This window comes from Cajanus cajan, chromosome 7 (assembly GCF_000230855.2).
Source record: "Cajanus cajan strain Asha chromosome 7, NIPB_CcT2T_4, whole genome shotgun sequence".
Lineage (NCBI taxonomy): Eukaryota > Viridiplantae > Streptophyta > Magnoliopsida > Fabales > Fabaceae > Cajanus > Cajanus cajan.
In genome coordinates, this window is record NC_138523.1 from 39,089,717 (window position 1) to 39,115,411 (window position 25,695).

The 25,695-nt window shown below is 30.5% G+C and overlaps 2 protein-coding genes across 4 annotated transcripts; both read right to left on the reverse strand.

Annotated features, from left to right (window-relative positions):
• Positions 1–4,444: 4,444 nt before the first annotated feature.
• On the reverse strand, positions 4,445–6,506 carry LOC109811817 (scarecrow-like protein 23). The gene has a single exon (XM_029272887.2). It carries the CDS (start codon positions 6,263–6,265, stop codon positions 4,691–4,693), a length of 1,575 nt encoding a protein of 524 aa, XP_029128720.1. The 5' UTR covers positions 6,266–6,506; the 3' UTR covers positions 4,445–4,690.
• Positions 6,507–10,287: 3,781 nt separating this feature from the next.
• On the reverse strand, positions 10,288–20,778 carry LOC109791592 (uncharacterized). Of its 3 annotated transcripts, XM_020350903.3 has the most exons (15): positions 20,760–20,778; positions 20,477–20,627; positions 19,691–19,986; positions 18,586–18,760; positions 17,112–17,195; positions 16,763–17,004; positions 16,225–16,441; positions 15,840–15,919; positions 15,391–15,475; positions 13,193–13,324; positions 12,987–13,100; positions 12,847–12,894; positions 11,841–11,925; positions 10,863–10,919; positions 10,288–10,739 (listed from the first exon to the last, which is right to left on the reverse strand). In XM_020350903.3, exons 3-15 carry the CDS (start codon positions 19,921–19,923, stop codon positions 10,624–10,626), a joined length of 1,668 nt encoding a protein of 555 aa, XP_020206492.1. In that variant the 5' UTR covers positions 19,924–19,986; positions 20,477–20,627; positions 20,760–20,778; the 3' UTR covers positions 10,288–10,623. The 3 variants fall into 3 exon arrangements, with proteins under 3 accessions (XP_020206492.1, XP_082915727.1, XP_029125391.1); XM_083059601.1 differs by lacking the exon at positions 20,760–20,778 and having other exon boundaries at positions 20,477–20,656; XM_029269558.2 differs by lacking the exons at positions 20,477–20,627; positions 20,760–20,778 and adding an exon at positions 20,319–20,437.
• Between the last annotated feature and the right edge of the window lie 4,917 nt (positions 20,779–25,695).

The following is a 25,695-nucleotide window of genomic DNA, read 5'->3' on the forward strand; positions in this document are numbered from 1 at the left end:
TTTAATTTATTAATTTTTAAATTTATGACTCTTAATTTTTAATGATTATATATAATAGATTTATTATATTTTATTATTAATTTAAATTTTTTTATAAACTAAAATTAGTAGAATGGTGACTAATATTTTTTTTTATCATATTTAGTATTATTGTGATGTATATTATCATTTTTTAAAATTATTTAATTTTTTTAGTCAAATTTTTATTTATAATTTTTTAATTTTTAAAATAAGATAACATTTTATAACATTTTATTACTACTTAAATAATTATATATCTAAACATTTTTAAACTATATAAATACTTATTAACATGTATATCCAAATGTAACAATTTATTAAATTTTAAACACTTATAACATAAGTTCTTATTATATAAAAGTTTATTATATAATATCTTAAAATACATTGTTTATCCAACCAGATTCAACCTTTTTAAGTTTTAAACTTTTTTATAATGTTAAAAAATGATTTTCATAAATGATTTTAAATAAAGGCGTATATTTTTGGACTGGTAAATAAGGGTGTACTTAAGTAAATAATTTAATGAAGTATTTATTTAACAAGTTCTTATTGAAGGAAAACTATTTATAAACTAAATTGAGAAATTTATTAATAAATTAAAATATTATAATATACTTCTCAATTTAATAAGTTTATAGAAAAATGGAAATCACTTTTAATCATTAATAAACTCTCGTGGAACACCTTTTATATCAAATCGTAAAAATAAATATTATATTTAAATTTTAAAATACTTTTATGTGCCGGTGAAAAAGAATAAATTCATAAAATCGTGAGCATAATGATATTCTAATAAATATGTCACGAGTGCATAAAATCTAAAACCCAAAATAAGGAAAAGTGGGATAGTGGTATAATTTGAAGATGAAGGAGGTAATTATTTTGATTTATAATTTTATAGAGAAAGGGAACGTGCGATCAATTATAAGGCTTCTGAGCAATTAATGAATGCCCAATGCCCAACAAGAACATAATAATGAAATTTTTTATGATTATGGAATACCTTACTACTATTTGCAATAATTTATAGGGATTGATTATGAACCTCACTGGGATTTATGCATGGATATGACATTTCGATGTCCAAATTTTCAGACTTAATGATTGAGATGTATATCATTTACCAAAAAAATGATTTAGATATATATGACTGACTATCTTTTTGCCTTTCATTCCATTTTGTTTCTTGTTTCTTTTTAAGAAAATGACATTATTTTTCTGTCAGAATGTATATTACATTAATTTCCTTTTCTATTTTAATAAAAAATGTCATCATAACTTTAATTCAGGAGAAATTAAATCATTCTAACTTCAAAAGAGTCGTTTTTTTTTTAGTTTAACTAGAGGTGGAAGTGGAGATCAATCACTTATAAACTCTAATTGAATCAAATTGATTATATGAGTTTGGATTATATGATTAAAATTTAATATTTTACAGGTTAAATAATGAGTTTTGTATTTTTTAATTACTGATTTATTTTAATTCGATTATATATAATATCGATAATGATGATAATAATAATAAATTAGTGTTAATACTTATTTAAAATAATATTTTTTTATCACTTTTGTTTAGTAATAAATATTGTATTTTTTTAATAACATTATAACAATATAATATATTTATTTTAAATTTTATATTGTATTAATATAGGTTATTTGAGTCGATAATAATGTAATAAATTAGCATATTTATTTTAGAATTTAGTTTGTATCATTATTTGCTTGATCAATTAATAACATTGATTTGTAACAAAATATAAAATAATTTACATCTATTTAAATATATTTAAATTTTTATAAAAATTAAATAAATGTAATTATGTTGACACAATTGACCTAACTTAATCTGACTTGCTTGTGATTGATTTGGATTGATTTTGATTTTTTTTAAAAAAAACATATACAAAATCTAACCCAACTCAACCATTAAATTTTGATTGAGTTGAATAATAAATTCATTTAAACTTAGTCCAACCCGACACGTTTACACTCCTAAATCTAACACTTCTAATAAATAACATATCTCTAATTATTAGATTAAAATAATATAACATATCTCTAATTGTTAGATTCATGGGGATATGACTTTTTTTTTTCAAGTTCTCCAAAAATATATATATTTTTCTTTTCAAACACTTGATCTAAGCATTATTTCCAATAATTCATTCTTATCAAGAGAAGTGAATATAATTTATTAGGCTTAATTATGTTTTTAACTCTCTACTATTAGATAATTGTGCAATTTTATTTTCTAAGGTTCTAATTGAGTAGCTTCTGGCAATGGCACGCATGCCACCCCAAAACGCGTCCACACAAGGAAGGTATCCACACCCATATATATGGCATGCTTTATTCTCCTTCCTAACCGATGTGGGACTTCACACATTAAGTAACATAATTGCGTGATTTTGATTTCTTAAATTATAATTAAGAAAACTTAATTCCTTAAGTATCGTAATTATATGATTTTAGTTTCTTAAATATTGTAATTATAAAATTTTTAAATTATTTAAGTTACATATATTATAATTTTAATTTATGTATATTACTTAAATTAGTAATATATATAACTTAAATAAGTAAAATTTGTATAATTATTAGAGATAAAATCACATAATTACGATACTTTAGAAATTAAAATTATTTAATTAAAAATTAAAAGATCAAAATTATACAATTATAATACTTGATAAACTAAAATTACTCGATCAAAATTTTGAAAACTACAATCACACATTAAAACACGAAAAACACATTTAAACCAATTTATTAGGAGTAATTGAACTCTTCCAAGAGCGAGTATACTACTAGGTAGTTATAGTGGGTAGGGGGAAAAAATCTTAAAAATGTTTTTGTCTTATAATTACATATTTCTGAGAATAAGTTTTAAATGATGCAAAATATCAATCGTGGACATACACGTTTTCAAAAGTATTATTCATAATTAAGAATAATTTTTTAAACCGTGCCATTAAGAATATCATTTATTCCCGCATATCTTTTTCTTAGGAATATAACATTATTCCTCAAAAAAACACAATTCCCATGACTGTAACATTAATAAATTGAATCATATATGCAATTACTTGTATGTAATATTTTTTTAATATTGAAAAAACATGATTTTTTTTTAACATTACAACAAATAAGAACTTAGTCATCAATAACAAATTCATTGCACTGCTCATCTCGTTCCTGTTTTCTTTTACATTTTTACCTAACATTATATATAAAAAGCAAAACTAAGAATAGAATTCATCGTGCATAAAAATATTATTTAGCATGAAACGCGCGTTTCTTCCCTATTCATTCTTCGACTATAGTAAACATTTTCCGCAAGACATGCAATAGTATCATAGGTTATAAAAAAACGACATTAATTCAACAGGTTCGATATTAAATGGAGTGTTACACCTAACTTCTAACTAGTCATCATCGAGATCTGCCTGAAACAACATAATTGGTTGTTCACACGTACATGGAACCAAATGAAACATATGAAAGTTATAACTCATCTATTGTTCTACTTCAACTTGGCAAATTTGTTCATCCAAATAGAGAGAGGCCTACGCAGGTGCGTGCCTAAATTTAAACAACATATTGGGACCACAGAAGAAAAAAAAAATGGCATTTAATTTCCACGTTTAGTCATGTGGTTGAACGAGATACGGAAGCATCCAATGAGAGACAAGAAGATGGAAAGTAGAAAGATTCCCATACCTTCATCAGGCCCAAAAAAAAGTAGAAGAAAAAGTTGGTAACATACCCACATTCAGTAACTTTTGTGTAGACAGTAGAATTTGACTAAACATAAGTGAATGTTTGGATTTGATCCAAGTTGGTCCTTAAAACCACATCAGAAAGAGAAAATTGATCAAAAACAAGTCTGAGTTTCTTGTAATTGATGGGTTATCAAACACGTGCATATATAATTTCTTAGAGTTTTTTTTTTTTTTTTTAACTCAAGGCATGATTGGACTTATTACCAAATTTCTGTTAGGATGTTCAGTGAAGCATTAGGTTTCCAGCATCTGTCTTGATTGTTTAAGTAGGGGCAAGTTCCGATTACAGTGGTGAAGTGGTGATTCTTGCGGTAACAATCTTGAACTCCAGTGATGACACTTCCAAACACTCTGATATTTTAGTTAGTGCCTTTAGTGTTCGCAAGAATGGAAGTAAATATATGTACCTTAGTTAAGGGGTCCCTTTATATATATATATATATATATAAACTTTTGGCGGAAAAGTTAATTAGTTACACTTTCTTCTATGAAGTTAATCCTAATAGTTTATCTTAGATATTTTTAATATTATTCTCTAATCAGATTTTAGAGTTTTATACAAGAAATCTAGGTAATAAAGATTGTATGAAGGTTTACCAAAGTAAAATTTCAATTTTGCTGACGCAAAAACACCTGAGCAACTATATTTAACTTTTCTCCTCAACAATAAAAGCTAACTAGATATTAAGAAAATCATATCATAAATCGTGTGAACATGAATATGGCTATATTGGCTACAGAATTGTTTTTTATTCCCTAAAAAGTTGCAATCAATTTTCTCAATATACAACTCAATTCTCCAGCTATATAGTTGTTTGAACAATTAAACTGGTTTAAGACCAAAAGCTAGGAACCATAACTAAGCCACCTAACTAGCTTAGCTATCTAGAAGCAGTGCAGGTCCATGCAGAAGCTGTGTACAAGCTTGTATCCTTCCATCCAAGCCTTAATGTGCCATCAACTTGTGCAAGGCTATACCCATAAGCTGGTGAAAACATGTTCAGTATCAACTGCGCTTGAGCCATTGAATTGGCACTCATTGGAACCTGCATAAAACAGTGCCTTGCAAGCTCACTTCTCCACTGCCTAAACTTTTCTTCACCACTCCGCTTAGGCCCCCCTATGGCCAACACATTGTTGATCTCTCTAGAGAGAAGTCCATGCTCCACACGGTGCCTGTTAGAATCATCATGGTGCAAGTATGCTCCAAGAGAATCAAAGAGTGTAGAGTAGTAGTGCAAGGAGGCCACAAACCGATCCAAGAAAGCCCCTCCATGGTTCACATCTTGCTCCACCAATGTGATGATTCTTGGCTCCAACTCCTCAAGGAGCCTCAGTGTTTTCCAATCAGGACCAGTTGCATCGTAGAGTGAATGCTGCAACCAATGCACTGCCACAGCCTCACCAGGCTTCACTTGCAACATGGACACATCAACCTCTCCAAACTTGCTTGCAATGGGGTTGAACTTGAGTGACATGCCGAGCCTTCTTGCAAAGTTTGAGAGCTGTTTTCCTGTCTCAACAAGGAGTTCCATTGAGGCTCCAATACCTGTCATTGTGACCTGTGGTGGACCCTCCATTCTGGTGGCTAATATGTGGAAAAAAGCTGGCCATTGCAGACCCTGCATGATGTCCAAGTCAATGATGTGGATGCACTCACAATGGCTCACTGCCTCGAGAATTGCCTGGTTGGAAGTGAAGTGGGAAAATTTGATGAAAGGGGAAACGTTGTTGAACACTTGGAATGATGAGTTGATGCTCTTGTGATCAACCAAAGGGGAACACGCACCAAGCCATGAGTTCATCACCCTGCTAGCCATGGCCTTTGCAAAGTAAGCAACAACACGCTCAGCACATGATGGTTTGTAGGGTGATGCCACTTGTGTTAGCTCAAGCAACATCCTATGAGCCTCACCTAGGTTTTCAACTGAGATTGCCACTGCACACTCCATTAGGAGGGTTATGAGGTTCAACCCTTGGTCACAAACATTGTGGTTATGAATGTGATCTAAACTTGAAGTGTTTGTTTGAAGGTGGTGATTGAAGTTGTTATTTGGAGGGTCGTTGGTGAAGGAGTCAAATTGGGGTCTAGAACATGAGAGTTTTCTTTGAGTGAAGCTGGGTGAAAGAGAGGGAATAACAAGGTTGTGATGAGAAAGGGAAACCCTTGTTGGGGTATTAGCCATCAAGGTATGATCAGAAGTGGTTTGTGGCATGTCTTCAACAAGGTGCTTAGTGATGTCACTAATGTGCTCCTCCATCCAATCAGAGAGTTCATTATTCTGCCCCAAGTTTAGGTTTTCTGTTGCTGGCTTTGGATATGGACTTGATGGGGTTGGAGCTGAAAATGGCAAGGTAGTAGTAATAATATTTGAGTAGTGATCCCATGTTTCATGCATGTGTGTACGAATCATGTTTGGATTTGCATGAACCACTTCAAACCCCACTTTCATCATATAGAAGGATATCAAATGTTTCTATATGCTAATTATGTAAAGAAATTTATGATATAGGGAAAAGAAATTAACATGTAGAAAGACACAAAGAAGGAGATGGTGTAAGAGGGGCTTTGAAGAAGAGGTTTATGTCACTTTTAAAGGCGAAATTTGATGAGAAAAAAGAAAAAAAAAATGGAGGATTGTATTGTATTGTGGATGACATTGCCAATTCCATGGGATGGCCGGCATAATGAAGCCATTTGGAAAAAGATAAGTGACTAGAAGCCCATCATTACACGTCGATTTGGCAGTGATTTTACCATTATATTAATGAAGATTAGTGTTTTGAAGCTTTTAATTACATGGTTTAACTGTTTGAGCTAATTTTCAAAGTTGATGTAAATAGATATGAGAAGGACGTTTTTGTTTTGTCGTGACTATGGCGATGGAGAAGGAGCAACTACCCTGTATAAATAATATGATTAATGTCATGAAAAACTATGGTGAAAATTGCTTTTGAGTTGTTTATCTTAATGGTCTCTGACTTGGCAAAGGGCACTCAGGAGTTGCAATTATCAAAATCCCAGGTCACAGATTACGTTGGTTATGGTTATCAGTGAAATTAATGGAAATTATTCAGCCACACTGATTTGATGTAATTTCTCCGGACTCATATATATAAAGTTAGTTTATGTAAATTAAGAATGTTGATTAACTTTATTTAATTTTTTTTAATTTTATATTTTCTAAACTATCTTTCATGCTAACGATAAAATACTTCAATTTTATGAGAGGCTATTTTAAATGAGAATGGAGGCACAGAAAAGGTGGAGCTTAAGATAAGATAAATTGGAAGGGGGAATATTACAGGAATCAAACATTGCTTTTTAGTTTATTTTTTATTTTTGTTAAAAGGAATCAAAATTGCTATTTTGCTTACATATACGTAACTGTCAACCAACATATCAACACAATTGATAAATAATTTTTTTTTTTGAGATATCTTGACAATGATTTGATTTTCAAACCATATATATATATAGATAATATTAGATTAAAGTTACACGTATAGCTTAATCTAGATTACTTTCTTTCTCAACAAATAAATATTACACATTGAAATGTTGATGGATTCAGGTATTTCGTGAGCAATATGTCTTTATACCATTGAACACTTTTCAATCCTCAAAAGGTACATCTCTCCCACGTAGGGTTAATGTATTTAGTAGCATTTATTAATTTGAGCAATTAATAGCAAAGTTTAAATTGGGGTAGTTGGTTAGGTTAATGAGACTTCATATCATTAAAAGTAGGTTAACCCCTTCTGCACAGTTACCCTTGATTATTAACCGATAATAACATACTACATTAATTCAGTTATTAAACCACCTTTTAGATGAAAGTGATTGCTATGTTAGTTTATTATGGCTGCAGGGGAAGGGAACGACCGTGCTAATTATTTTACCATGCAACAATGACAGTTTAATATTCAAACCTTATTGCATAATTTTTATTAGAATGCGAGTCTCCTGATTAATAAACAACATATAGTTAATGATGATTGATTTGTAAGCTTGCCGACTCGTATTGTGTACATTGCGTAATTGGGTACTATTGTGGGTCAACCGATAAGTTTATTTGAGCAAAAGTTTTATATTTGAGAATTGTGAAAGAAAAAAAATTTGAAAAGAAAGAATTCAATAAAGATAATTGGTCAAATTTTTCAGTAGAAATTAATTATGGACAAAATTGATAAATATATTTTACTAATAATAAATTTATTTATTTTTGTTTTGCATATATGCTTTAAACGACACGGCACATGAAAATAATGGTTTCCCTATCTATGGGCTGGTTCATGGTATTTTGTCATTTTGACATTTTCCTGATTCAGGCTGCTTGATTAGAAATAGCTTCACTGGCTATACTTTAGAATACCATTATTTTATGTTTAGAAAAATAAAATAAAATAAAGCATGGGACCGTTCCAATGCATAAAATAAAGCATCAGTGTCACTGTAAATGTGTAAAGAAATCAAATGTTTGAACTATGATAAGGAGCCAGTCATCTATTGTTGCTTAATTTTAGGTAAAGAAAGTGTTTGTCTCCAAGAAAATTCTATGGAATGAAAGGTGAGAGAAGTTAATTTTGATTGTAGAATATCCGAGTAAGATTATTTTAACTACTCATCCACTTTTTCTGTATTAGAGTAAAAGGGGTACCCAGTGCCTATGTGTATTTTACAAAATAAAAATAAAATAAAAAGAGAGATAATACAGTGGTTCTCTACTTTAAGAGTGTGAGATATTTAGTTATGATTAAGTAGAAAATAAACTAAATAAAAAAAATATTGGAAAAGGAAGAGTGGTTCCTAAATAGTTATAAAGATAAAATAGTTTGTGAATACATTGATTTTTTTACAGGTTTGTTTTTTAAATAGTCACCTATGTTTAGTGATGTAAATACTAATTTAATAACGGTTTTCTAAGTATTCACTTAAGTTAATGATGAAAAGTCAATAAATCACAATAGGAACATATTACTAATTTTAAATGTTAAATTTTTTGATAAAGAAAAATCTATTTTTGATTGTTTAACTATTGTCCAAAGGATAATGATGAGCAAGGTTGTTTTAAAAAATGTAATAGTTATGCAACATTTTTATACTGCTAAAAAATGTATAAATCATATGCAGTCCAAGTAATTATAGTGATAGTAATTTTTATATTTATTATTATCATTATAAAATTTAAGAAGCCAAATAAAAGAAATAGTATCTACTATGTAAGCATAGTTTCAGCAGCATATTCGAATCATTCTTCCAGTAATGGTCCCTACAGCAATCAATCTTTACTGTCTTGTATTTGCCTGCAATAACTTTAAGTTCGGGTGCTTTTTTTGGCGAATTATTATGATTACATAGAAAATATTATATCTACGAATATTTTAAACTTTTTGACCCTCTCAACAGTCAAAAGTCCTCTAATTCATGTTAATGCACTATTTGTTGTGTCAAAAAAAAAAAGTACGTCTGTTATAGAAAATGGAAAACTAATGTAATGTCTGGCGTAAATTCTTGATCAATTAATGAATAGCAAGTTTGAGGCAAATTATAGGTTCTAGAGTTCTAGCAAATATATTATGATTGATGAGAAGTGTCACTTCCACAGCCAGACCAAGTGAAAAAATGCTTCTTGATTGAAACTGGGAATTTTGAGGTTAATATTTTTAATCTCAAAATTATTTGATATCATTTGCCGGTGCCATATAACAATAAAACTATGTTCATTCAATTCTGGCATAAGAGGTGATGTCATGATGTTAAACAAAAGCCAGCAATAATACTAAGTGGCCAAATGTTTATATTAGAATAGGGATAATTAAATCAACTTTTGAAAGTTGGTGCTTACCAAATCCGGCACTCTCTCTTATTTGAAAAATCACATTTCAATTCCTGACTTGTTATATTAATGAAAGGAAGTAATGCAAGTATAATGCATTAAAAAAATGAGAGAGAGAGAGAGAGAAATATAATTTCCATATGAGAAAAGATATCAAGTCAAGGGTAAAAACAATACACAAAAACAGAGATACCAAAATAATTTTTCACGTGTTGTACGTAATAAACACCCATGTCTTCTAACTTGACTAAAGATTACAAAAAAAATCAGTGTGCAGAAAATAACAACGAAATGGAAAAGGTACGCCAATGACTCTAAAGTGTAAGTAAAGAAGTACACATAACTTAATACCTTCTATAAGTAAACACTTATAGAAAATAAAATAAAATAAATTGCTTTATAAACTAAAATTAATTTATATATAGATTAACAATATTTAGAAAAGAAAAAAAAACTAATATGCATAAACTAATTTAAACTTGTAGAAAACATATTTTTTTCTTTCTTATAAGTGCTTATGAAAAAACTTATCAAAAGAGAAGCATACCTCTCTTAATTTAGAGGAACCTCGTCCATAATAATAATAAGAAATTAAATAAATAAATAAATAACCATAAAAAAATGCAGATTATTGGCAGTTAAAATAAATTCAAACAGGTCTGGTTCTGGTAAATAATTTATCAGTCATTACACTCCAATATTACAGGGATAAATGCTTTGCTATCATTAACGCAAAAGAGAAGGCGAATATACATGGTAGCCAGTAGTATTCATTGACATTGGGTATCTGTTTAGTGTAGCAACGAAGACGAAGTAAGTGATGTACAAATCAATAGTTGTGGCCAGTGACAAGAGACTGGTCCAAGGCATTAGTGTAAACGAAGAAGAATGGTATTTTAAGGGTGGAAATAGTGAAAATGCTATGTGTTATGATTCCTACAGTGTCAGACTGGATAGATCACGTGATTGGCTTGTTAGGGCCTGGGAGGAAGATTCTTGTCACGATGAGATGATACCTCTAACTGGGGGGGCAAGAGCTTTAAAAAGCTTCCTTCATTATTTGCAGACATATCAGTCTCTTCTGGTGTTTCTGATTCACAAATCACAAATCATAATCTATCATGTTGATCACATGAAAAGATTTATATGGTTGCATACAAGAAACACAAAGGTGTACCATACAAAGAGCAACACAAACTAAAAGAAAGCGTACCAAAAAGTGATTTGATGGATGGCCTCTTTGGCTTGGACGGTTTCTTCTTCAGTTCAGCTGTGAGGCAAGAGGAAGGCAAAGTCAACGCAAAAGAACAAAACACACGGCCTTCCAGAACATTAAATGAATCAGCACAAAGACAAACACAAAAATTCAAACATTTTTCCCTTTTAACATAACCCCACCAATTTATGTTTCTACATTCCTGCTTGAGAAGACATGTCACCTCATTGATGTGAAACTCTGGTTTGATACAGTTCCAATAATATCTTGGCCGTACAGCCTCAGAAGATGGAATGAATCATATGCCAGATCGGCCAGATCTAATCATCTGGACCGACCAAATTTTGCACATAATGTTTGTGCCTGTAGCTTAATTTCCCTAATTTGCATGTAATTCTTGGTTTAACTAGTAACGACGATGTTATCATCATTGTTTCTTTTGCTGTAAGGAGGCATTTGGATCCTCCTGGTTTGTTATCTTCTTTTCATTTTAATTTATCTTTATCCCCAACAAAATCATATGTTTCAAAGAGACAGATCACGGGCTATTTACAAGCTAAGTCTGGAAAGAGAAAAAAAATAAGAAAGTTGAAACAGATAGAACTATAGTTAAGGTTGTGATAGAATATGTTCTTTCAAATTGATCCTTGTTTCAACATATAGAGAACAAAATGGGAAGTCATATATTTATTCATTTTGGAACTCTTGGTAAAATAAACTCCCTCGAGGAGCATTAACCAAAAGAATAATGCTTAACAATGTTATCATTTGTTAATGTAATAATCACTTACTGACTTGAACAATTTACACTTTTGGTTAATGTATCTAAGTTGGAAATATCTTCACAAAGAGTTGGAAATAAAAGATATCTAACAAATAAGCATAATAGCATGACCATAGCCAAAATACAACCTCTTGGCAGACATATTAACATAAAACAACTTGAAGCAGTGAAAAGAGAAAAAAGAGATATACCCATCCCAGGAACTGGATAATCGTTGACAATTTCAAAGTTCTTGTATGTGTATCCAACAAAATTCAAGTCCTTAGACGAAAGCATCTGTAACATCTCAAACAACATAAGAATAAGATAAAGAAATGGATAGGGATAGGGGTGATACAACAACTGAAATTAACAAACTGAAGATTTTAAGATAGAGAATTACAAGACATAAAGAAAAATATTAAAATTGTGACAGATGTCAGGTAAAAAACAAAATAAACAACAATTAGAACTACAAGATACCCATTGGCCATTTCTAATAGAAAGTTAAACACTAACAAGTTTTTTATTACGAGTTAACAAGAATTCCTTTGAGTATAAAATCACACATTTCAGATTTATGCAGATAACAACCCTAAATCATGAAAGTTATTGTTAACCTAGCATGGACATCAGCAAAGCCTAACAAATACACACTGCTACTTGAGCCATAACTCAAGTTTCCTAACAATTCAGGAAAAGTGTGAATTCTTGTTTTATTGAGTGTAATATTAGTTAGATATCAGAAGTGCAATGCCAAGACATTATTCATAACAAGAGTCTGAAAAAGTTTTAGTCAAGATTGAAATTAGCCAAGTAATTTCTAAAGCCAAAATGTCACTAAAAGTGAAAGGAGAACAAATAAAACTTTTGATAAAGTAATGCCAAGCAAGCTGACAGCTCACAAGATATTTCCTACTACCACAGTGAGTCCTGCCTATGGTTTATACCATCTCAACTACTATTTCAGTTCATGATGACTAAAAGACATACCAACAACTTACAATTCATAGCCATGCAAAGTAATTCAAAGTATAAAGAAAACAATGACGACTAACTTATTTCTCTGCTCTTCCCTTTACTATGAAAAAAGAGTAGGGATTGAACATGAAAAACATACTACTTTGTCATCATATCAACCAAAAGGTGACTCTAGCAAACTAGCTCTACAAATAACTTGGTAAAAATTTCCAACGGAGAGGAAACACTTAAGATTACCTTCCTCCATGGACCAGATCTTGATGACGATTGAGTTTGGCTGTCAGACTACAGATGCAAAATATAAAATGAGAAAAAGTGAACAAGGCAAATGGCTGACAACTAGCTATACAAAGGGAGAATATAAGAGACTCAAATACCTCATCAAACTTTTCAAAATTCTGAGTATCTAACTCATCATTAACCTCAGGAATAAATGCAGCTTCCATTTGATACAACTTATCCCAGTCAACACCTTCGAAGAATGGATGAGCCTAAAGAGGATTGCAGCAAAAAGGTAAACTCCATAACCAAAAGAATAATATAGCAAATCTAAGAATTTAGAAAATGACACACCATACAACACCTTTATTTCATATGCACCTTTTGACCCCAGCCTTTGATTGACATTGCACAGAAGTTTACTAATAAGATCTTTAGCTTCTGGGGATAGCCTAGCTTCTTCAGGAAATTTCAGGTAAGTTTTCCAATTTACTATCTGCACAAAAGAGAAACCAAGATTAGCATACTCTATAAAATTGAGAACAAAAATAAGAAATATTATGTTAACAGAATTTTGCTACTCTAAAGTGTAGGTCGCACAATGCTATAGAGTATGTTAGGAAAACTTTTTTCTCATGATAATTGAGGAAAAACAAAAGGGATTTTAATGCTTGACTGGAAAAAATAAATAAATCAAGAAGAAAGATCTCTTCTCCACCCTTAACATCTGAGCTGCAGCTTTGTTCTAGCAAATCTCAATGCCACTCCACTCCTATTTTAAGCTAAATGCATGTCTTTCCAAATTCCAACCCCTCTAACTAACAGTGTGTCTGGTTATCAGTTCAAACCATCCAAACGGACATTCTGCTTCTTCATTTCATGCTTTGGAAAGTGTGAATGCGCCCATATGCAATGATGCAAATATGTTCTCAAACACACTAATTTTTTTAAGTTTTAACTATTGATACTCTATTGTAACTAACCATTGATACTTGGGAATCTCTAACAGATTACCATTGATGAACAAATTGAAAGAATTAGCTTCCAAAAATCCAGGCATTGCTATCAGATTGCTTTTACTTCATAAAAATATAAAGAATGCATTTTAAATATCAATGTTGATCCACTCTGCACTCTTAGAAAGTGTACTCCTTACAGAATCCAAAAGGTGTGCTTGATTTCCTGTATAGTTCCATTCAACGTGAATATGACATGTGAGAGGTGGATTCACATTGAATGAGCTTTGGGAAGCGGGAAAGAGGAAAACCAAGCACACATTAAGTCATTTTACAATTAAAATTTTCAAAATAGATCAGATGAAACATAACACACTAAACCAAAAAGGAAAAAACAAACTTGACTATCTAACACATGAGATGTCTAAAAATGATATGAAAGTTCAAACTTTACTCAATGAACTCAGTCTCTGTGCCAACTCCTACACTCTACTATGACAATGTGAGTACAATAGCAGTGTCTCTCAAGTCGCGATCCTATTCTCCATGCAAGGACATAACACATGGAACTTGATTTATCCTTTCTCAGTGAAAAGGTTATCAGTAAACAGCAAAAGATCCTTCACTTTCCTTCAAAAGAACAATGTGCAAGCATCCTCACCAAAGCTCTTTCCCACCAGATTTCTTCCTTTGAGGAACAAGTTTCTAGTGTCAGATTTCACTTTCCTCAATCAACCACCTTAAGCTTGAGGGGGGTATGTTAGAGATATCAGAATATGTTGTTGCATGTACTGCTATATAGTGCCATGCACTATATCCTGTCCTAACTAGTCAACTTTCTGTTACTGATAGTTGGGTTGTCTAGTCAGTCATAGTTTGTTATAGTTAGGATTTATATTGTGACCTTTATCCCTTATACAGAGCTGTGTATTCCAGCTCTATAAATACTCTGTTTCTTTTTCAATTCTAATAGATGTAAACATTCACTTTCAGAAATTTAGCTTCCTCACTCATCTTCAGCTTATTAACATTCAATAAAAGAAGCCTGAGGGGAAAGAAGAAAAGAAAGACGTGTATTATATGGTTTCAGTTATCTAGCCAACTCAACCAAAGGAATAAAAGAACTAGGGTAAAAGTGCTTTCAGCCTCATAACCATTACCATATTTCATATGGTACAATTTGCATTAGTACAAATTGCAATTAATATAAATAATAATAATAATAATAATAATAATAATTATTATTATTATTATAATTAATCATAGCATGAACATGTGTATCATGTAGATCCAGTGCAAAGAATTTAATAACACCAAAAATGTCAAATAAGCTTGATTTACAAGTAAATCAGTCCAAAGACATGAACCAAATGAGGGTAAGCAACATAGCAAGCAATTTGATACTAGAAAATAGACTTTGATAGAAACTACAAAAAGAGAGACAGACTGATAGACAGAAAAGTAGCTTATAGCTAAAAGTTCAAAATAAATGCAAAGCAAAAGTCAAAATAAATTTTAAGAGTGTCCCGCAGAGATTTATCATAATAACAAAAGTGAATATCAAACAAGCATTAGTCACAAGAAACATTTCTATTAGAAAGATTACCTTCCTACAAGTTAACATCGGATCATCAGAATAAAAAGGTGGATATCCCACCAACATTTCGTACATAATAGCTCCGAGTGACCACCTGGGAATTTTGTAACAATCATTGCATTAAAAATAAAATATGTAACCCTGATCTTATATATTCACATACTCCACATAAATTAAGCAAAATCCAATATGTTTTCAAAACATTTGAAAGGGAAATGATAATAATAATAATAATAATAATAATAATAAAAATTAAAAAAAAAGGAAAACACCCCAAATTGCATCCCAAGAATGGAAGTAAGAAATTTGAATGCCAAATTGTGTTGAAACTTGAAAATTATTGAAAGGATCACTAGAAATGAATGAAAAGATAAATTGGATCCTATGATATACATACACTATGGCAAAGACAAATCGATATTTGATAATATGCCAACATTCACACACATAAAACTCACCAATCACATTCCATCGCATAACCTTTCTTTAAAAGAACTTCTGGGGCAATATAATCTGGTGTACCAACTGTGGAATAAGCCTGCAATGATTATACATTTAAAAATTACAAGCACACACAAGATGTAAAAGAACACTATCTTAAACACATGAGGAACACTATCCATACAAATAACCTCAATAGTTAAATGCAGCCATTTATGTTTTTTATTTTTATTTTGGGTTGGGTGGGTGGAGAGGGGTTTGACATGTACAATTTATTATTATATGACTTTAAACACTTCACCACATATAAGGAAAACACCGCATCAAGTTTTACAATTGTGTGTACAATCATAGCAAATAAAATTAAGTCAGAACATAATAGCACTATAGCAGTGAACTTACAAGTGTCCTCCTGTTCATTTGCCAATGTAGCAGTTGTTCTTGTTGTGAGCGTTTGGGAGCTGTGCGCTCTTCATTTTGTGTAGATCCATTCACATTCTGACCCACAGAAAAATCCTTTTCTTCAAGTGTACTACAATCTAATGGTTTACAAAGTCCAAAATCTGACAATTTCAAGTGTCCATATCTATCAAGTAATAAGTTGTCTGGCTTGATATCCCTGTAACACAAAATATTGAATAGACAAACTTATACTATATAACTAATTAAGTTTGCTTTAGTTTAAAATATAAACACATACATATACATGCAACTTCATACATCAAACAGACTCAAAGTTATATCAGATAAGCTTTACAATTATAACAGATATTCTGGAAATTAGCTCACAATAAGCTTCACAAATATAACAGATATTCTGGAAATTAGCTCAAAGTTATACCAGACTCAATTAGAAGCTAACCCTATAAAAAGAAGTTAAATGTATTGGGTATAACTAAGGAAATAGGACTACTCTGAAAGTAAATGAACATGTAAATACCTATGTATATAATTGTGTTTATGTATAGATTCGATGGCCAGAATTGTTTCTCCTACATAAAATCTGGCTTCATCTTCAGTCAAGGTATCCTTTCTCATAAGTAGAGTCATCATATCCCCACCCGGTAGGTACTCCATAATAAGATACAAATATTCATCATCCTGAAAAGAACAATAAAGTTTGACAATGCAATTGCTGTCAACCTCTGCAAGGAGATTCCTTTCAGCTTTAACATGCTCAACCTGAAAAAATTAACAAATGGGATTAAGTATGATGGCCTTATTCACCATACACACTTAAACTACTAATAACCGGAATAACAAAATTTAGCCAGATCAATGTTGTAAACCTGGCCTCTGCGAAGCATCTCTGATTTTTTAAGCTTCTTCATTGCATATACATGACCGCTTGTCTTCTCCCTACAGACTCTGACCTGGAACAAATTCAAATTTCAGGGAAAACGCAAGGGGTCAGGATCAGTTGGATAGTTCTGTTACACTTTTTACACACATAATCTAAAAATGAATATGTGGTTCACAAAAGAGGTTTTCAGCATATACAATCTTCAAACTATAATTACATTTTTTTTTTTTTCAAATAGAAATCAGTCTTTCTATATGTTCATGAGTCTCCTCAGCACAGCAGAGTTAGATGTAGTTGGAGTTAGATTATGAAAAACGAGAGGAGAAAAGGACCATTCTTCATTTACATGTTGTAATCCCATCCAACAAAGTAGCAAGGTTATATTGCTAGAGAATGGAAGAGATATTGATTAATAAAATGCGAAATCCAATAAAAACTACTGCTAGCAATAGGACGTTGGTAGTTGTGGCCACCTACTAAGTGGTAACAACAATTGTCCCAAACTATTCACATAACACCATAATATCCCTGATAAGAGTTTACAAAATAATATTAATAATGATATACCCAGAAAATTGTGATAAAAACATTATGGACGCCCACATCCCCCATTACAATATTTTGTTTTGTTTATCTCTTTAAAATCACTTTAATGTTACTATGCATGTAATTAAATAAGAATACAAAAGAATGCATAATATATACCAAAGTATCCCATAGATAGAGCCAGTGTAAAACAATCCACCATTATATTTCAATTTACACATAAAATAAGTAATCATAAGCAGGGTTTTAAATTGAGTGTTGTAGTGCCACTATAGTGGTCTGGCAGTGCGGAGCAGACCTGCTCACTACAGCTGCTGCGATAGTTGAGTGGTTTAGTGTAGCATCTGTAGTGGACCAAATAGCCTGAAAAGCAGTCATAGTGGTGCTATGTTTTGATTCCAAAAATGTCCTCTGAACAAAAACATTAGGGCCTTTTGGGGAGCTATTTATTGGAATTTCAATTTCTAGAAATGAAATCTACAGTTGCAATAGCAGTGAAAATGATAAAGAAGACTTGGATTTAGAAGATGATGATTGATGATTCCTATCAAGGAAACTTGTATTTGACTTTTGTTGGTATTTTCTATTTACTTGTATGTTTCAAGAATCAAGAAACCTATGGTTTTTTTATTGTTAATTATGAATGTTGATAATTTTGAGTAACTTTTATCACTTTTGAGAATTTATATGTATACAGTATACATTATATAAACTATATATGTATATATATATATATATATATATATATATATATATACATATATAAAATAATAATAAATAAAAAAAATGTCGACTATCCTGCTATAGTATTTTTGGGGCTAGCCCCGCTACATGCCACCATCCAGGATTTAAAACATTGATCATAAGATGAAGGAAGAAAGCACAAACAGACATAACAACAATCATGTACATACCTCCCCAAATGCACCTTTTCCAATCATTGTTAATAACTCAAAATCATCAACACCCATCTTATGCCTCTGAAGGCGCATATATTCAGTTTCCTTTTTCTCTAAAAATTTAAGCAGATTGTTTTGATCCTCCTCGGAGACATCAGCATCAGCCAACTTCCTTTCCAAGATGGTTCGACTGTCATAAGCAAGTGAGATGTTATAAAAGTTTATCACATGTTTGCCAAACCAACTAACACAATACACATTAAAATTCAAGCAAGATGACACATCCAGTTCCAGCCATTTTCATATGCACGGATGCACCTCAACATAAAGTTGAGAGAGGAATCCAAAACCCACTATGGTATGTTTCTGAACCAGTAAATTATTAGAACTTAATAGCTCCCATAGTATATGAGCTTGTAATATGAACCAATGCCTTGGATCTCATTAAACCCTCCCCTTAAGAACATAATAGAGAGATATCTTCTCAAACCCAGTAGATGCAATTGCTCATACTAACTTCATGGAGAAAAAATAAAACAACTCCCTCTTTCTATGGATAGTCCTCCAAAATTCCCAGAAACAATCAAACCTCCTGGCAGAAATAATAACAATAACTAACAAATTTGAGTTACAACTACAAATGTTATAAGACTGAACTCAGTGAGGACATAAGCCAACTTCAATTTTCAATTGCACACGCCATTCAAAAGTCCTCTTGGAAAAACAAACACTAAATCAGTGCAGCCAAGTGCCAAATTTAACATCTCGTCATATCTATGTAGTGATGGAGAAGTGCAACGGCAATACTGAAAACAAATACTATATGATGTATACAAATATCAACAAAGCAACTCTCTACATGACAAAAAGTAAAAGATTTCGTATCAATCAACAGCATAAGCTATATAGATGGAATTTAAGAGCAGCAGATGGGAATGACAGGAAACAACTCTGGCCTGAAGAAAAACACTGAAGCAGAGAGGAATGCCATAAAGGCATAAACTGCTCACTAAAAACTATACCCAAGTGGTTCGAAGGTGGTCACAAGCAAGTGTCATCAATTGATGTTTCCCAATACACAAAAAACATTTATCAGAATCAGAGATAAACTGAACCATACCGCTCCTTCCTCTCCTGAAGGTTCTTCCTTTGCTCCTTGTAATGGTTTTCAATGTACTGCTTTGCTGCTGCCACCTTCTGCTTGGTGACACTGGAAAGCGCTGCTTCATCCACTGCTGCACTCAAATCCTGGTTTCCTCCATTACTATCCTCCTCCTCCTCCTTTTTCTTCGCACCAGCCCTGGTTTTATCTCGAGGCTGGAACTTCTGAAGCCAACTCCTTGCAGAATCCATTTCCTCACTTCAACGCCCAACAATCAGCCTTCTAACCATTCCCAAACACTTCACTCAAAACCCCTAAAAACAAAAACAAAAACCTCAATTGCCAGAAATCTGTATCAATCAGAAAACAAGTCTCACCCCTACAAATTTTTTTTTTCATAGGAGTCAAACTCGGTACCAAGAGGCTTTCAACACCACCTTACTCAACCAACCGAATAAAACCCCTTGTTACCCCTACAATCTTTACACACACATAAAATAAAAAAATAAAAAAATCATTTCCCTGCACCTTAAGTTTACTGATGACCCAAATCCCACGGCAGATAATTACGTTTTCCCTCAAAAGCTCACGTGAAAAAAAATATAAAAAAAAAAGGAAAGTTTTTTTTTTTTTCTTCTATAAGTACCTGAATTTCTCAATTTCAGGCATTTGCAGAGCAAAACAGTAAAATCCATGGCATGAGGTGAAAGAAAGGAAGGGGGTTTTAGGGTTTAGCGAGGGCGAGGAAGAAATCAAAATGTGGAAGAATTGAGTTAGTAGAAAGAAGCTGAGAATTCTTATTACCGCGTTGTGAAAAGAGTGTTATTATTAAGATCCCGCGAAACCCGAGAGAGAGTAGGAATTTGGTTGAACAATGCTAACGGCAATGGCTCCGGCGAGGAACTGAATTCTGTCTTCAAGCTGTCTTTCTCTCTGTACATGACATGGCCTTCCCCTTTATGCCAAATCTTTTTCTTTTTAATACTTATTCTTCAAAATTGAAAATGAAAAAAGTGCACAAAAATTAAAATAAAAGCAAATGTACAATTTTTGGATACTTCCGATAAAATTTGTACCGTTGATTTACCTGGCGATGAAAATAGAAGTCAGTGAATATCTTGACAGAGGAACAGTATCGCAGTACTCTTTGAGATTCTTGACAAATAAATAGTAAAATCGAAAATATCTATGCAATCTCGTCAATTTCTACTTTCGGTGACATCTATACCACTGATTTATCTAACAAACAAGATAAAATTCAACCAATAATTTTAAATCTTGAGACCAGCTATCCTATCCTTTTAACATAACAAGAAAATTAGTTACATCGATGATAAATATTTTAAGAACGAATCAAAAATCTTAAATTTTAAATTTTAATATTTAAAAATTAGTTATTTTTTTGTATGTCACAATTTCAATGCTACCTCCTTTTTCTAATTGAATACAATTTTATCTTTTTGGGAAATAATATTGAGAAAGATTTACGGTGGTATGGATAAAATTTTACATGTATTTATCTATAGTAGTCACAAGAAAAATATATAAAAAAAAATTGGAAAAAAAAACATTTTAATAAATTCTTTCAAATTATTAGTAAATATGTTATTAAAGTAGAATTTTATAATGAGAACAACATTAACTTCGTGATATGAGAAAATTATGTAACATTTATATCAACTTATAATGAGATATAATTACTACATTTATCCATAAGTTTAATACTTCACACAAATTTAAATTTGAATCCATTTACAATAGTATAAAATTAAATTTTGGTATTTAGCATTAATTCCTAAGTAAGAAGAGTAATAATGTTACCAATGTAACATACACATAATGCTAATATAGCAAATGAAGCATAAAACTCGCATAAATAACACTAAAGAAAGGAAGCTAAATCAAAACTGACTAACCAGGAACATGAAAAATAATATTCATTTAAGTCATTTTGTTTATATTAATTAATCAGACAACGCCAAGTTAGAATTTCTTGCCGTGAGAGCCTTTATTCGTTGGTCCCATTACACAAAGTTAAATTAGAATATATAGGAACCTTTATTGGACCGCAAATACATATTTCAAAACTAACGAAATGAAGTTGAAAAAAGAAAGCAAAGAATGATTTTACACTTGTAGATACCTAACATTCTCTATGCTAACACATCCTTCAATAACAAAGTCGTTCCAACCCTTTTAAAATTACATTCAAGACAAAGAATATCCTTCTCTTAATCTACATTCAACACTCACACATAAGCCAAATTGGGACCAAATGTTGAAATAGAGAAATTGGTTATTGAAACAAAAAAAATAAAGTATCAAAGTAAAATAAATAAATAAAAGTTAATTCTTAAGATTAAATAAAAATAGGCATTGAGAATATATAAATTTTTTAACTTACACTCATAATCTTTATTTTTCTTGCACTATAAAGCAGTTAAATTTTTTAATATTTATTAGAATAGATATTTTGAAATATATTTTATGTATAAAATTTTATTTGGCATGATATGGTCCCATGAAGGGACCTAAGATCGAAATACCAACACGACCGCAACTGAAGACAAATGTCGCTTAATTGATTGTTCTGTCACAAGAAAATTGGAGAAACATTGCTGTCAAAATGGATGAACAATAGCTAAAGTAGTTCAGCTAAGGGGACAGCAAATTTGTTCCCAATATATACGTATCTATTTTATAGTTCGGATTTTTTTTTTTTTAATTTTAGTAAAATATGAACGATATTTAAAATTAAAAAAAATGTTTATTTAAATAGAATAAAAATATAGAAAATATATGAGAACACTTAATTAACGTTAAAAAATTAAAAATTAAATAGCTAACGTAGCATAAGTCATTTTCTACGGAAAAAAATAAATATCTAATTTAATCTACAACAATATATACCTTTGGTTTCATTTTTTTAGACAATAATAACCTTTGATGAACCATAAGGATATTTTTTATTTTCTATTCTATTATTTTTTTAAATAAATATGTAGAAGTATGTAGTGACTTTTTTCATCTAATGTAGATGATAACAATTGACTTTGTTCTTTTAGTAGGTTAAATTTTAGATCAGGGAAAGATACACTCCCATACAAGATCAGAAAAGACCACCATCTCTATAAAAAAAAATTATATTGATATTTACATATTTTCTGAAAATTGAACATAAATCACAACTAGTATGAATGAAGACTCAGTATGTCAATTTTCGATTAAATGTGTCAAATCATGTTTTGTTAATTAATTAATAGTTACCGACTCTTCAAAACTCAAGTGTTTACTTAATATTAGTTGTCTTAGTTTTGGTCATTTACTTCTTTAACTGGCTTTTGTTAAAAAAAAGCTTGTGGCTGTAGGATATAGTATGTGGACGGTGGTAGTTATTTTCATTGGCTCCCACAATGCCTAAGAATCATCAATTGTGAAGTGGAGACAACTAGTTGACTAGTTTGAACAAAATTTTGTGTGGCCTAGCCGTGGCTAAATTTTTTGGTTAATTATGGATAAAGGTTGGTTGAATTGAAAATTATTATTTTGTTTAGGATTGTTGGCTCTTTTGAAATAATGAAAACCATTATGGTGCTAGCCATGTTTTTCAATCAGAATTTTTAATCAACAAAAATAATGTTTACGATTATAGTTATTGATATAGTACATTTAAAAGTTTTAGATTACTTAAGATGAGAGATTAAGTGTAATTTAATTATAATGATTTAATAAGTAATAAAGTGAATAATACGTTAAATGTGGTGATTAATAATAACAACAAACTTATCTACTAATGTAAAAAAATATAGTTATTTTAACCATAAGTTTGTTAACAATGTTAGGATAATCACATTTGAGATATTCTCTGTTCCGTATTTATTAGACCATTGCAATTTTATCTTTAAAAAAAAGTCTCCATGGATTAAAAAAATAAAGTGTTTATAAACTACTTCACTTAATAACATATCTTTACATTAAATTATAACAATTCAACCATTAAATTAAAAGTTTTTAATGTATACATTAAGTTTGCAATTTTTTGAAAAAATTTGTAAACTATTTAATATTTTGTTTCATTAATTCAAATTAACGTATAAAATAATTTTATGAATCTATCAATTTGAATTATTGAAACGAAGTATCAAATAATTTTTAAATTTTTTTAAAATTTGTAAAAATGATCTATATATTAAGAACATTTAATTTAACAATTAGATCATTAATGTAGAATAATTACACCGGTGTAACTTTTACTAAGTATTACACCGCTTAATAACTTTATATTAAATGCAAATTTTGTAAATTCAACCGTTATATTGAAAGTTCATATCTCTTAGATCATATATACAAATTTTTATATTAATCTAAGATGATTTGATACTTCATTTTTATACAACAAAATTGACGTAATATATTCATTTTAAAATACACTAAAATATGAACACTTTGATCACCTTCAAATTGTTATTCAATTTTAACAAAATTTGATATACACGTATAAAGTGATATGAACTTTCAATCTAACGGTTGGATTTACAAAATTCACATTTAATATAAAGTTATTAAGCGGTGTAACACTTAGTTAAAGTTACACCGGTGTCGTTTGAACCCTCCTCTATACAATACCTTGCCCCTTATACAGGAGCAGCTCTGGCTGAATATTTTATGTACCGTGAACGTCACACTTTAATTATTTATGACGATCCCTCCAAACAAGCACAGGCTTATCGCCAAATGTCTCTTCTATTACGAAGACCGCCAGGTCGCGAAGCTTATCCAGGGGATGTTTTTTATTTGCATTCGCGTCTTTTGGAAAGAGCCGCTAACAAAATTCACATTTAATATAAAGTTATTAAGCGGTGTAACACTTAGTTAAAGTTACACCGGTGTCGTTTGAACCCTCCTCTATATATATATATATATATATATATATATATATATATATATATATATATATATATATATATATATATATATATATATATATATATATATATATATATATATATATATATATATAGAGGAGCGTTCAAACGACACCGGTGTAACTTTAACTAAGTGTTACACCGCTTAATAACTTTATATTAAATGTGAATTTTGTAAATCCAACCGTTAGATTGAAAGTTCATATCTTTTAGATCATATATATCAAATTTTATATTAATCTAAGATGATTTGATACTACATTCTCATAAAACAAAATTGACGTAATATATACATTTCAAAATATATATATTACATATAATACATATTAGTAAATATATCTTCATAATTATTAAAAGATGTAAATATAAATTACAATGACATATAATATACATTATTAAATTTTATTTAAAATTAACACTAAAATTATATATATACATATCAAATAAGTTTATACTCATATATATTATATCACATTTTTTTATAGGCTAAAATCCTATTTTGGTCCCTTATATTAATTGTTTGTTTCAATTTAGTCCCACTTTTATTTTTTGTTTCAATTTGGTCCCAAACTAATTAATTCGTTTCAATTTAGTCCCAAATTAATTAATTGGTTTCAATGTGGAACTTCCGTCCAAATTATTTAAACGGAGTTAACTTTTAGCCACGTGGATGCCACGTAGATGCATACGTGAATGCCACGTGGATGAAAATTTCTTTGAAAACACCTGGACCCAGAACGGCCCGTTCTGAAATCAGAATAGGTCGTTCTGGTTGCACTTTTGGTGTGTTAATTTTGCAACTGAAACGGACCGTTCCAGATGCAAAAATTAACACACCACCAGTGTAGCAGAACGGCCCGTTCCAAAACTGAGAATATAATATTCTTGACTTAATTGTGTTTTTGATCGCTCAAGTATTATAATTATGCAATTTTGATCTCACAATTTTTAATTGAACAATTTTAATCTCTCACAATTTTAAAAGATTACAGTTGTGTAATTTTAGTCTCACAATTTTTAATTGAACAATTTTAATCTCACAAATATCATAATTGTGCAATTTTAGTCTTTCTCATTAAAAATTTAATAATTTAATAA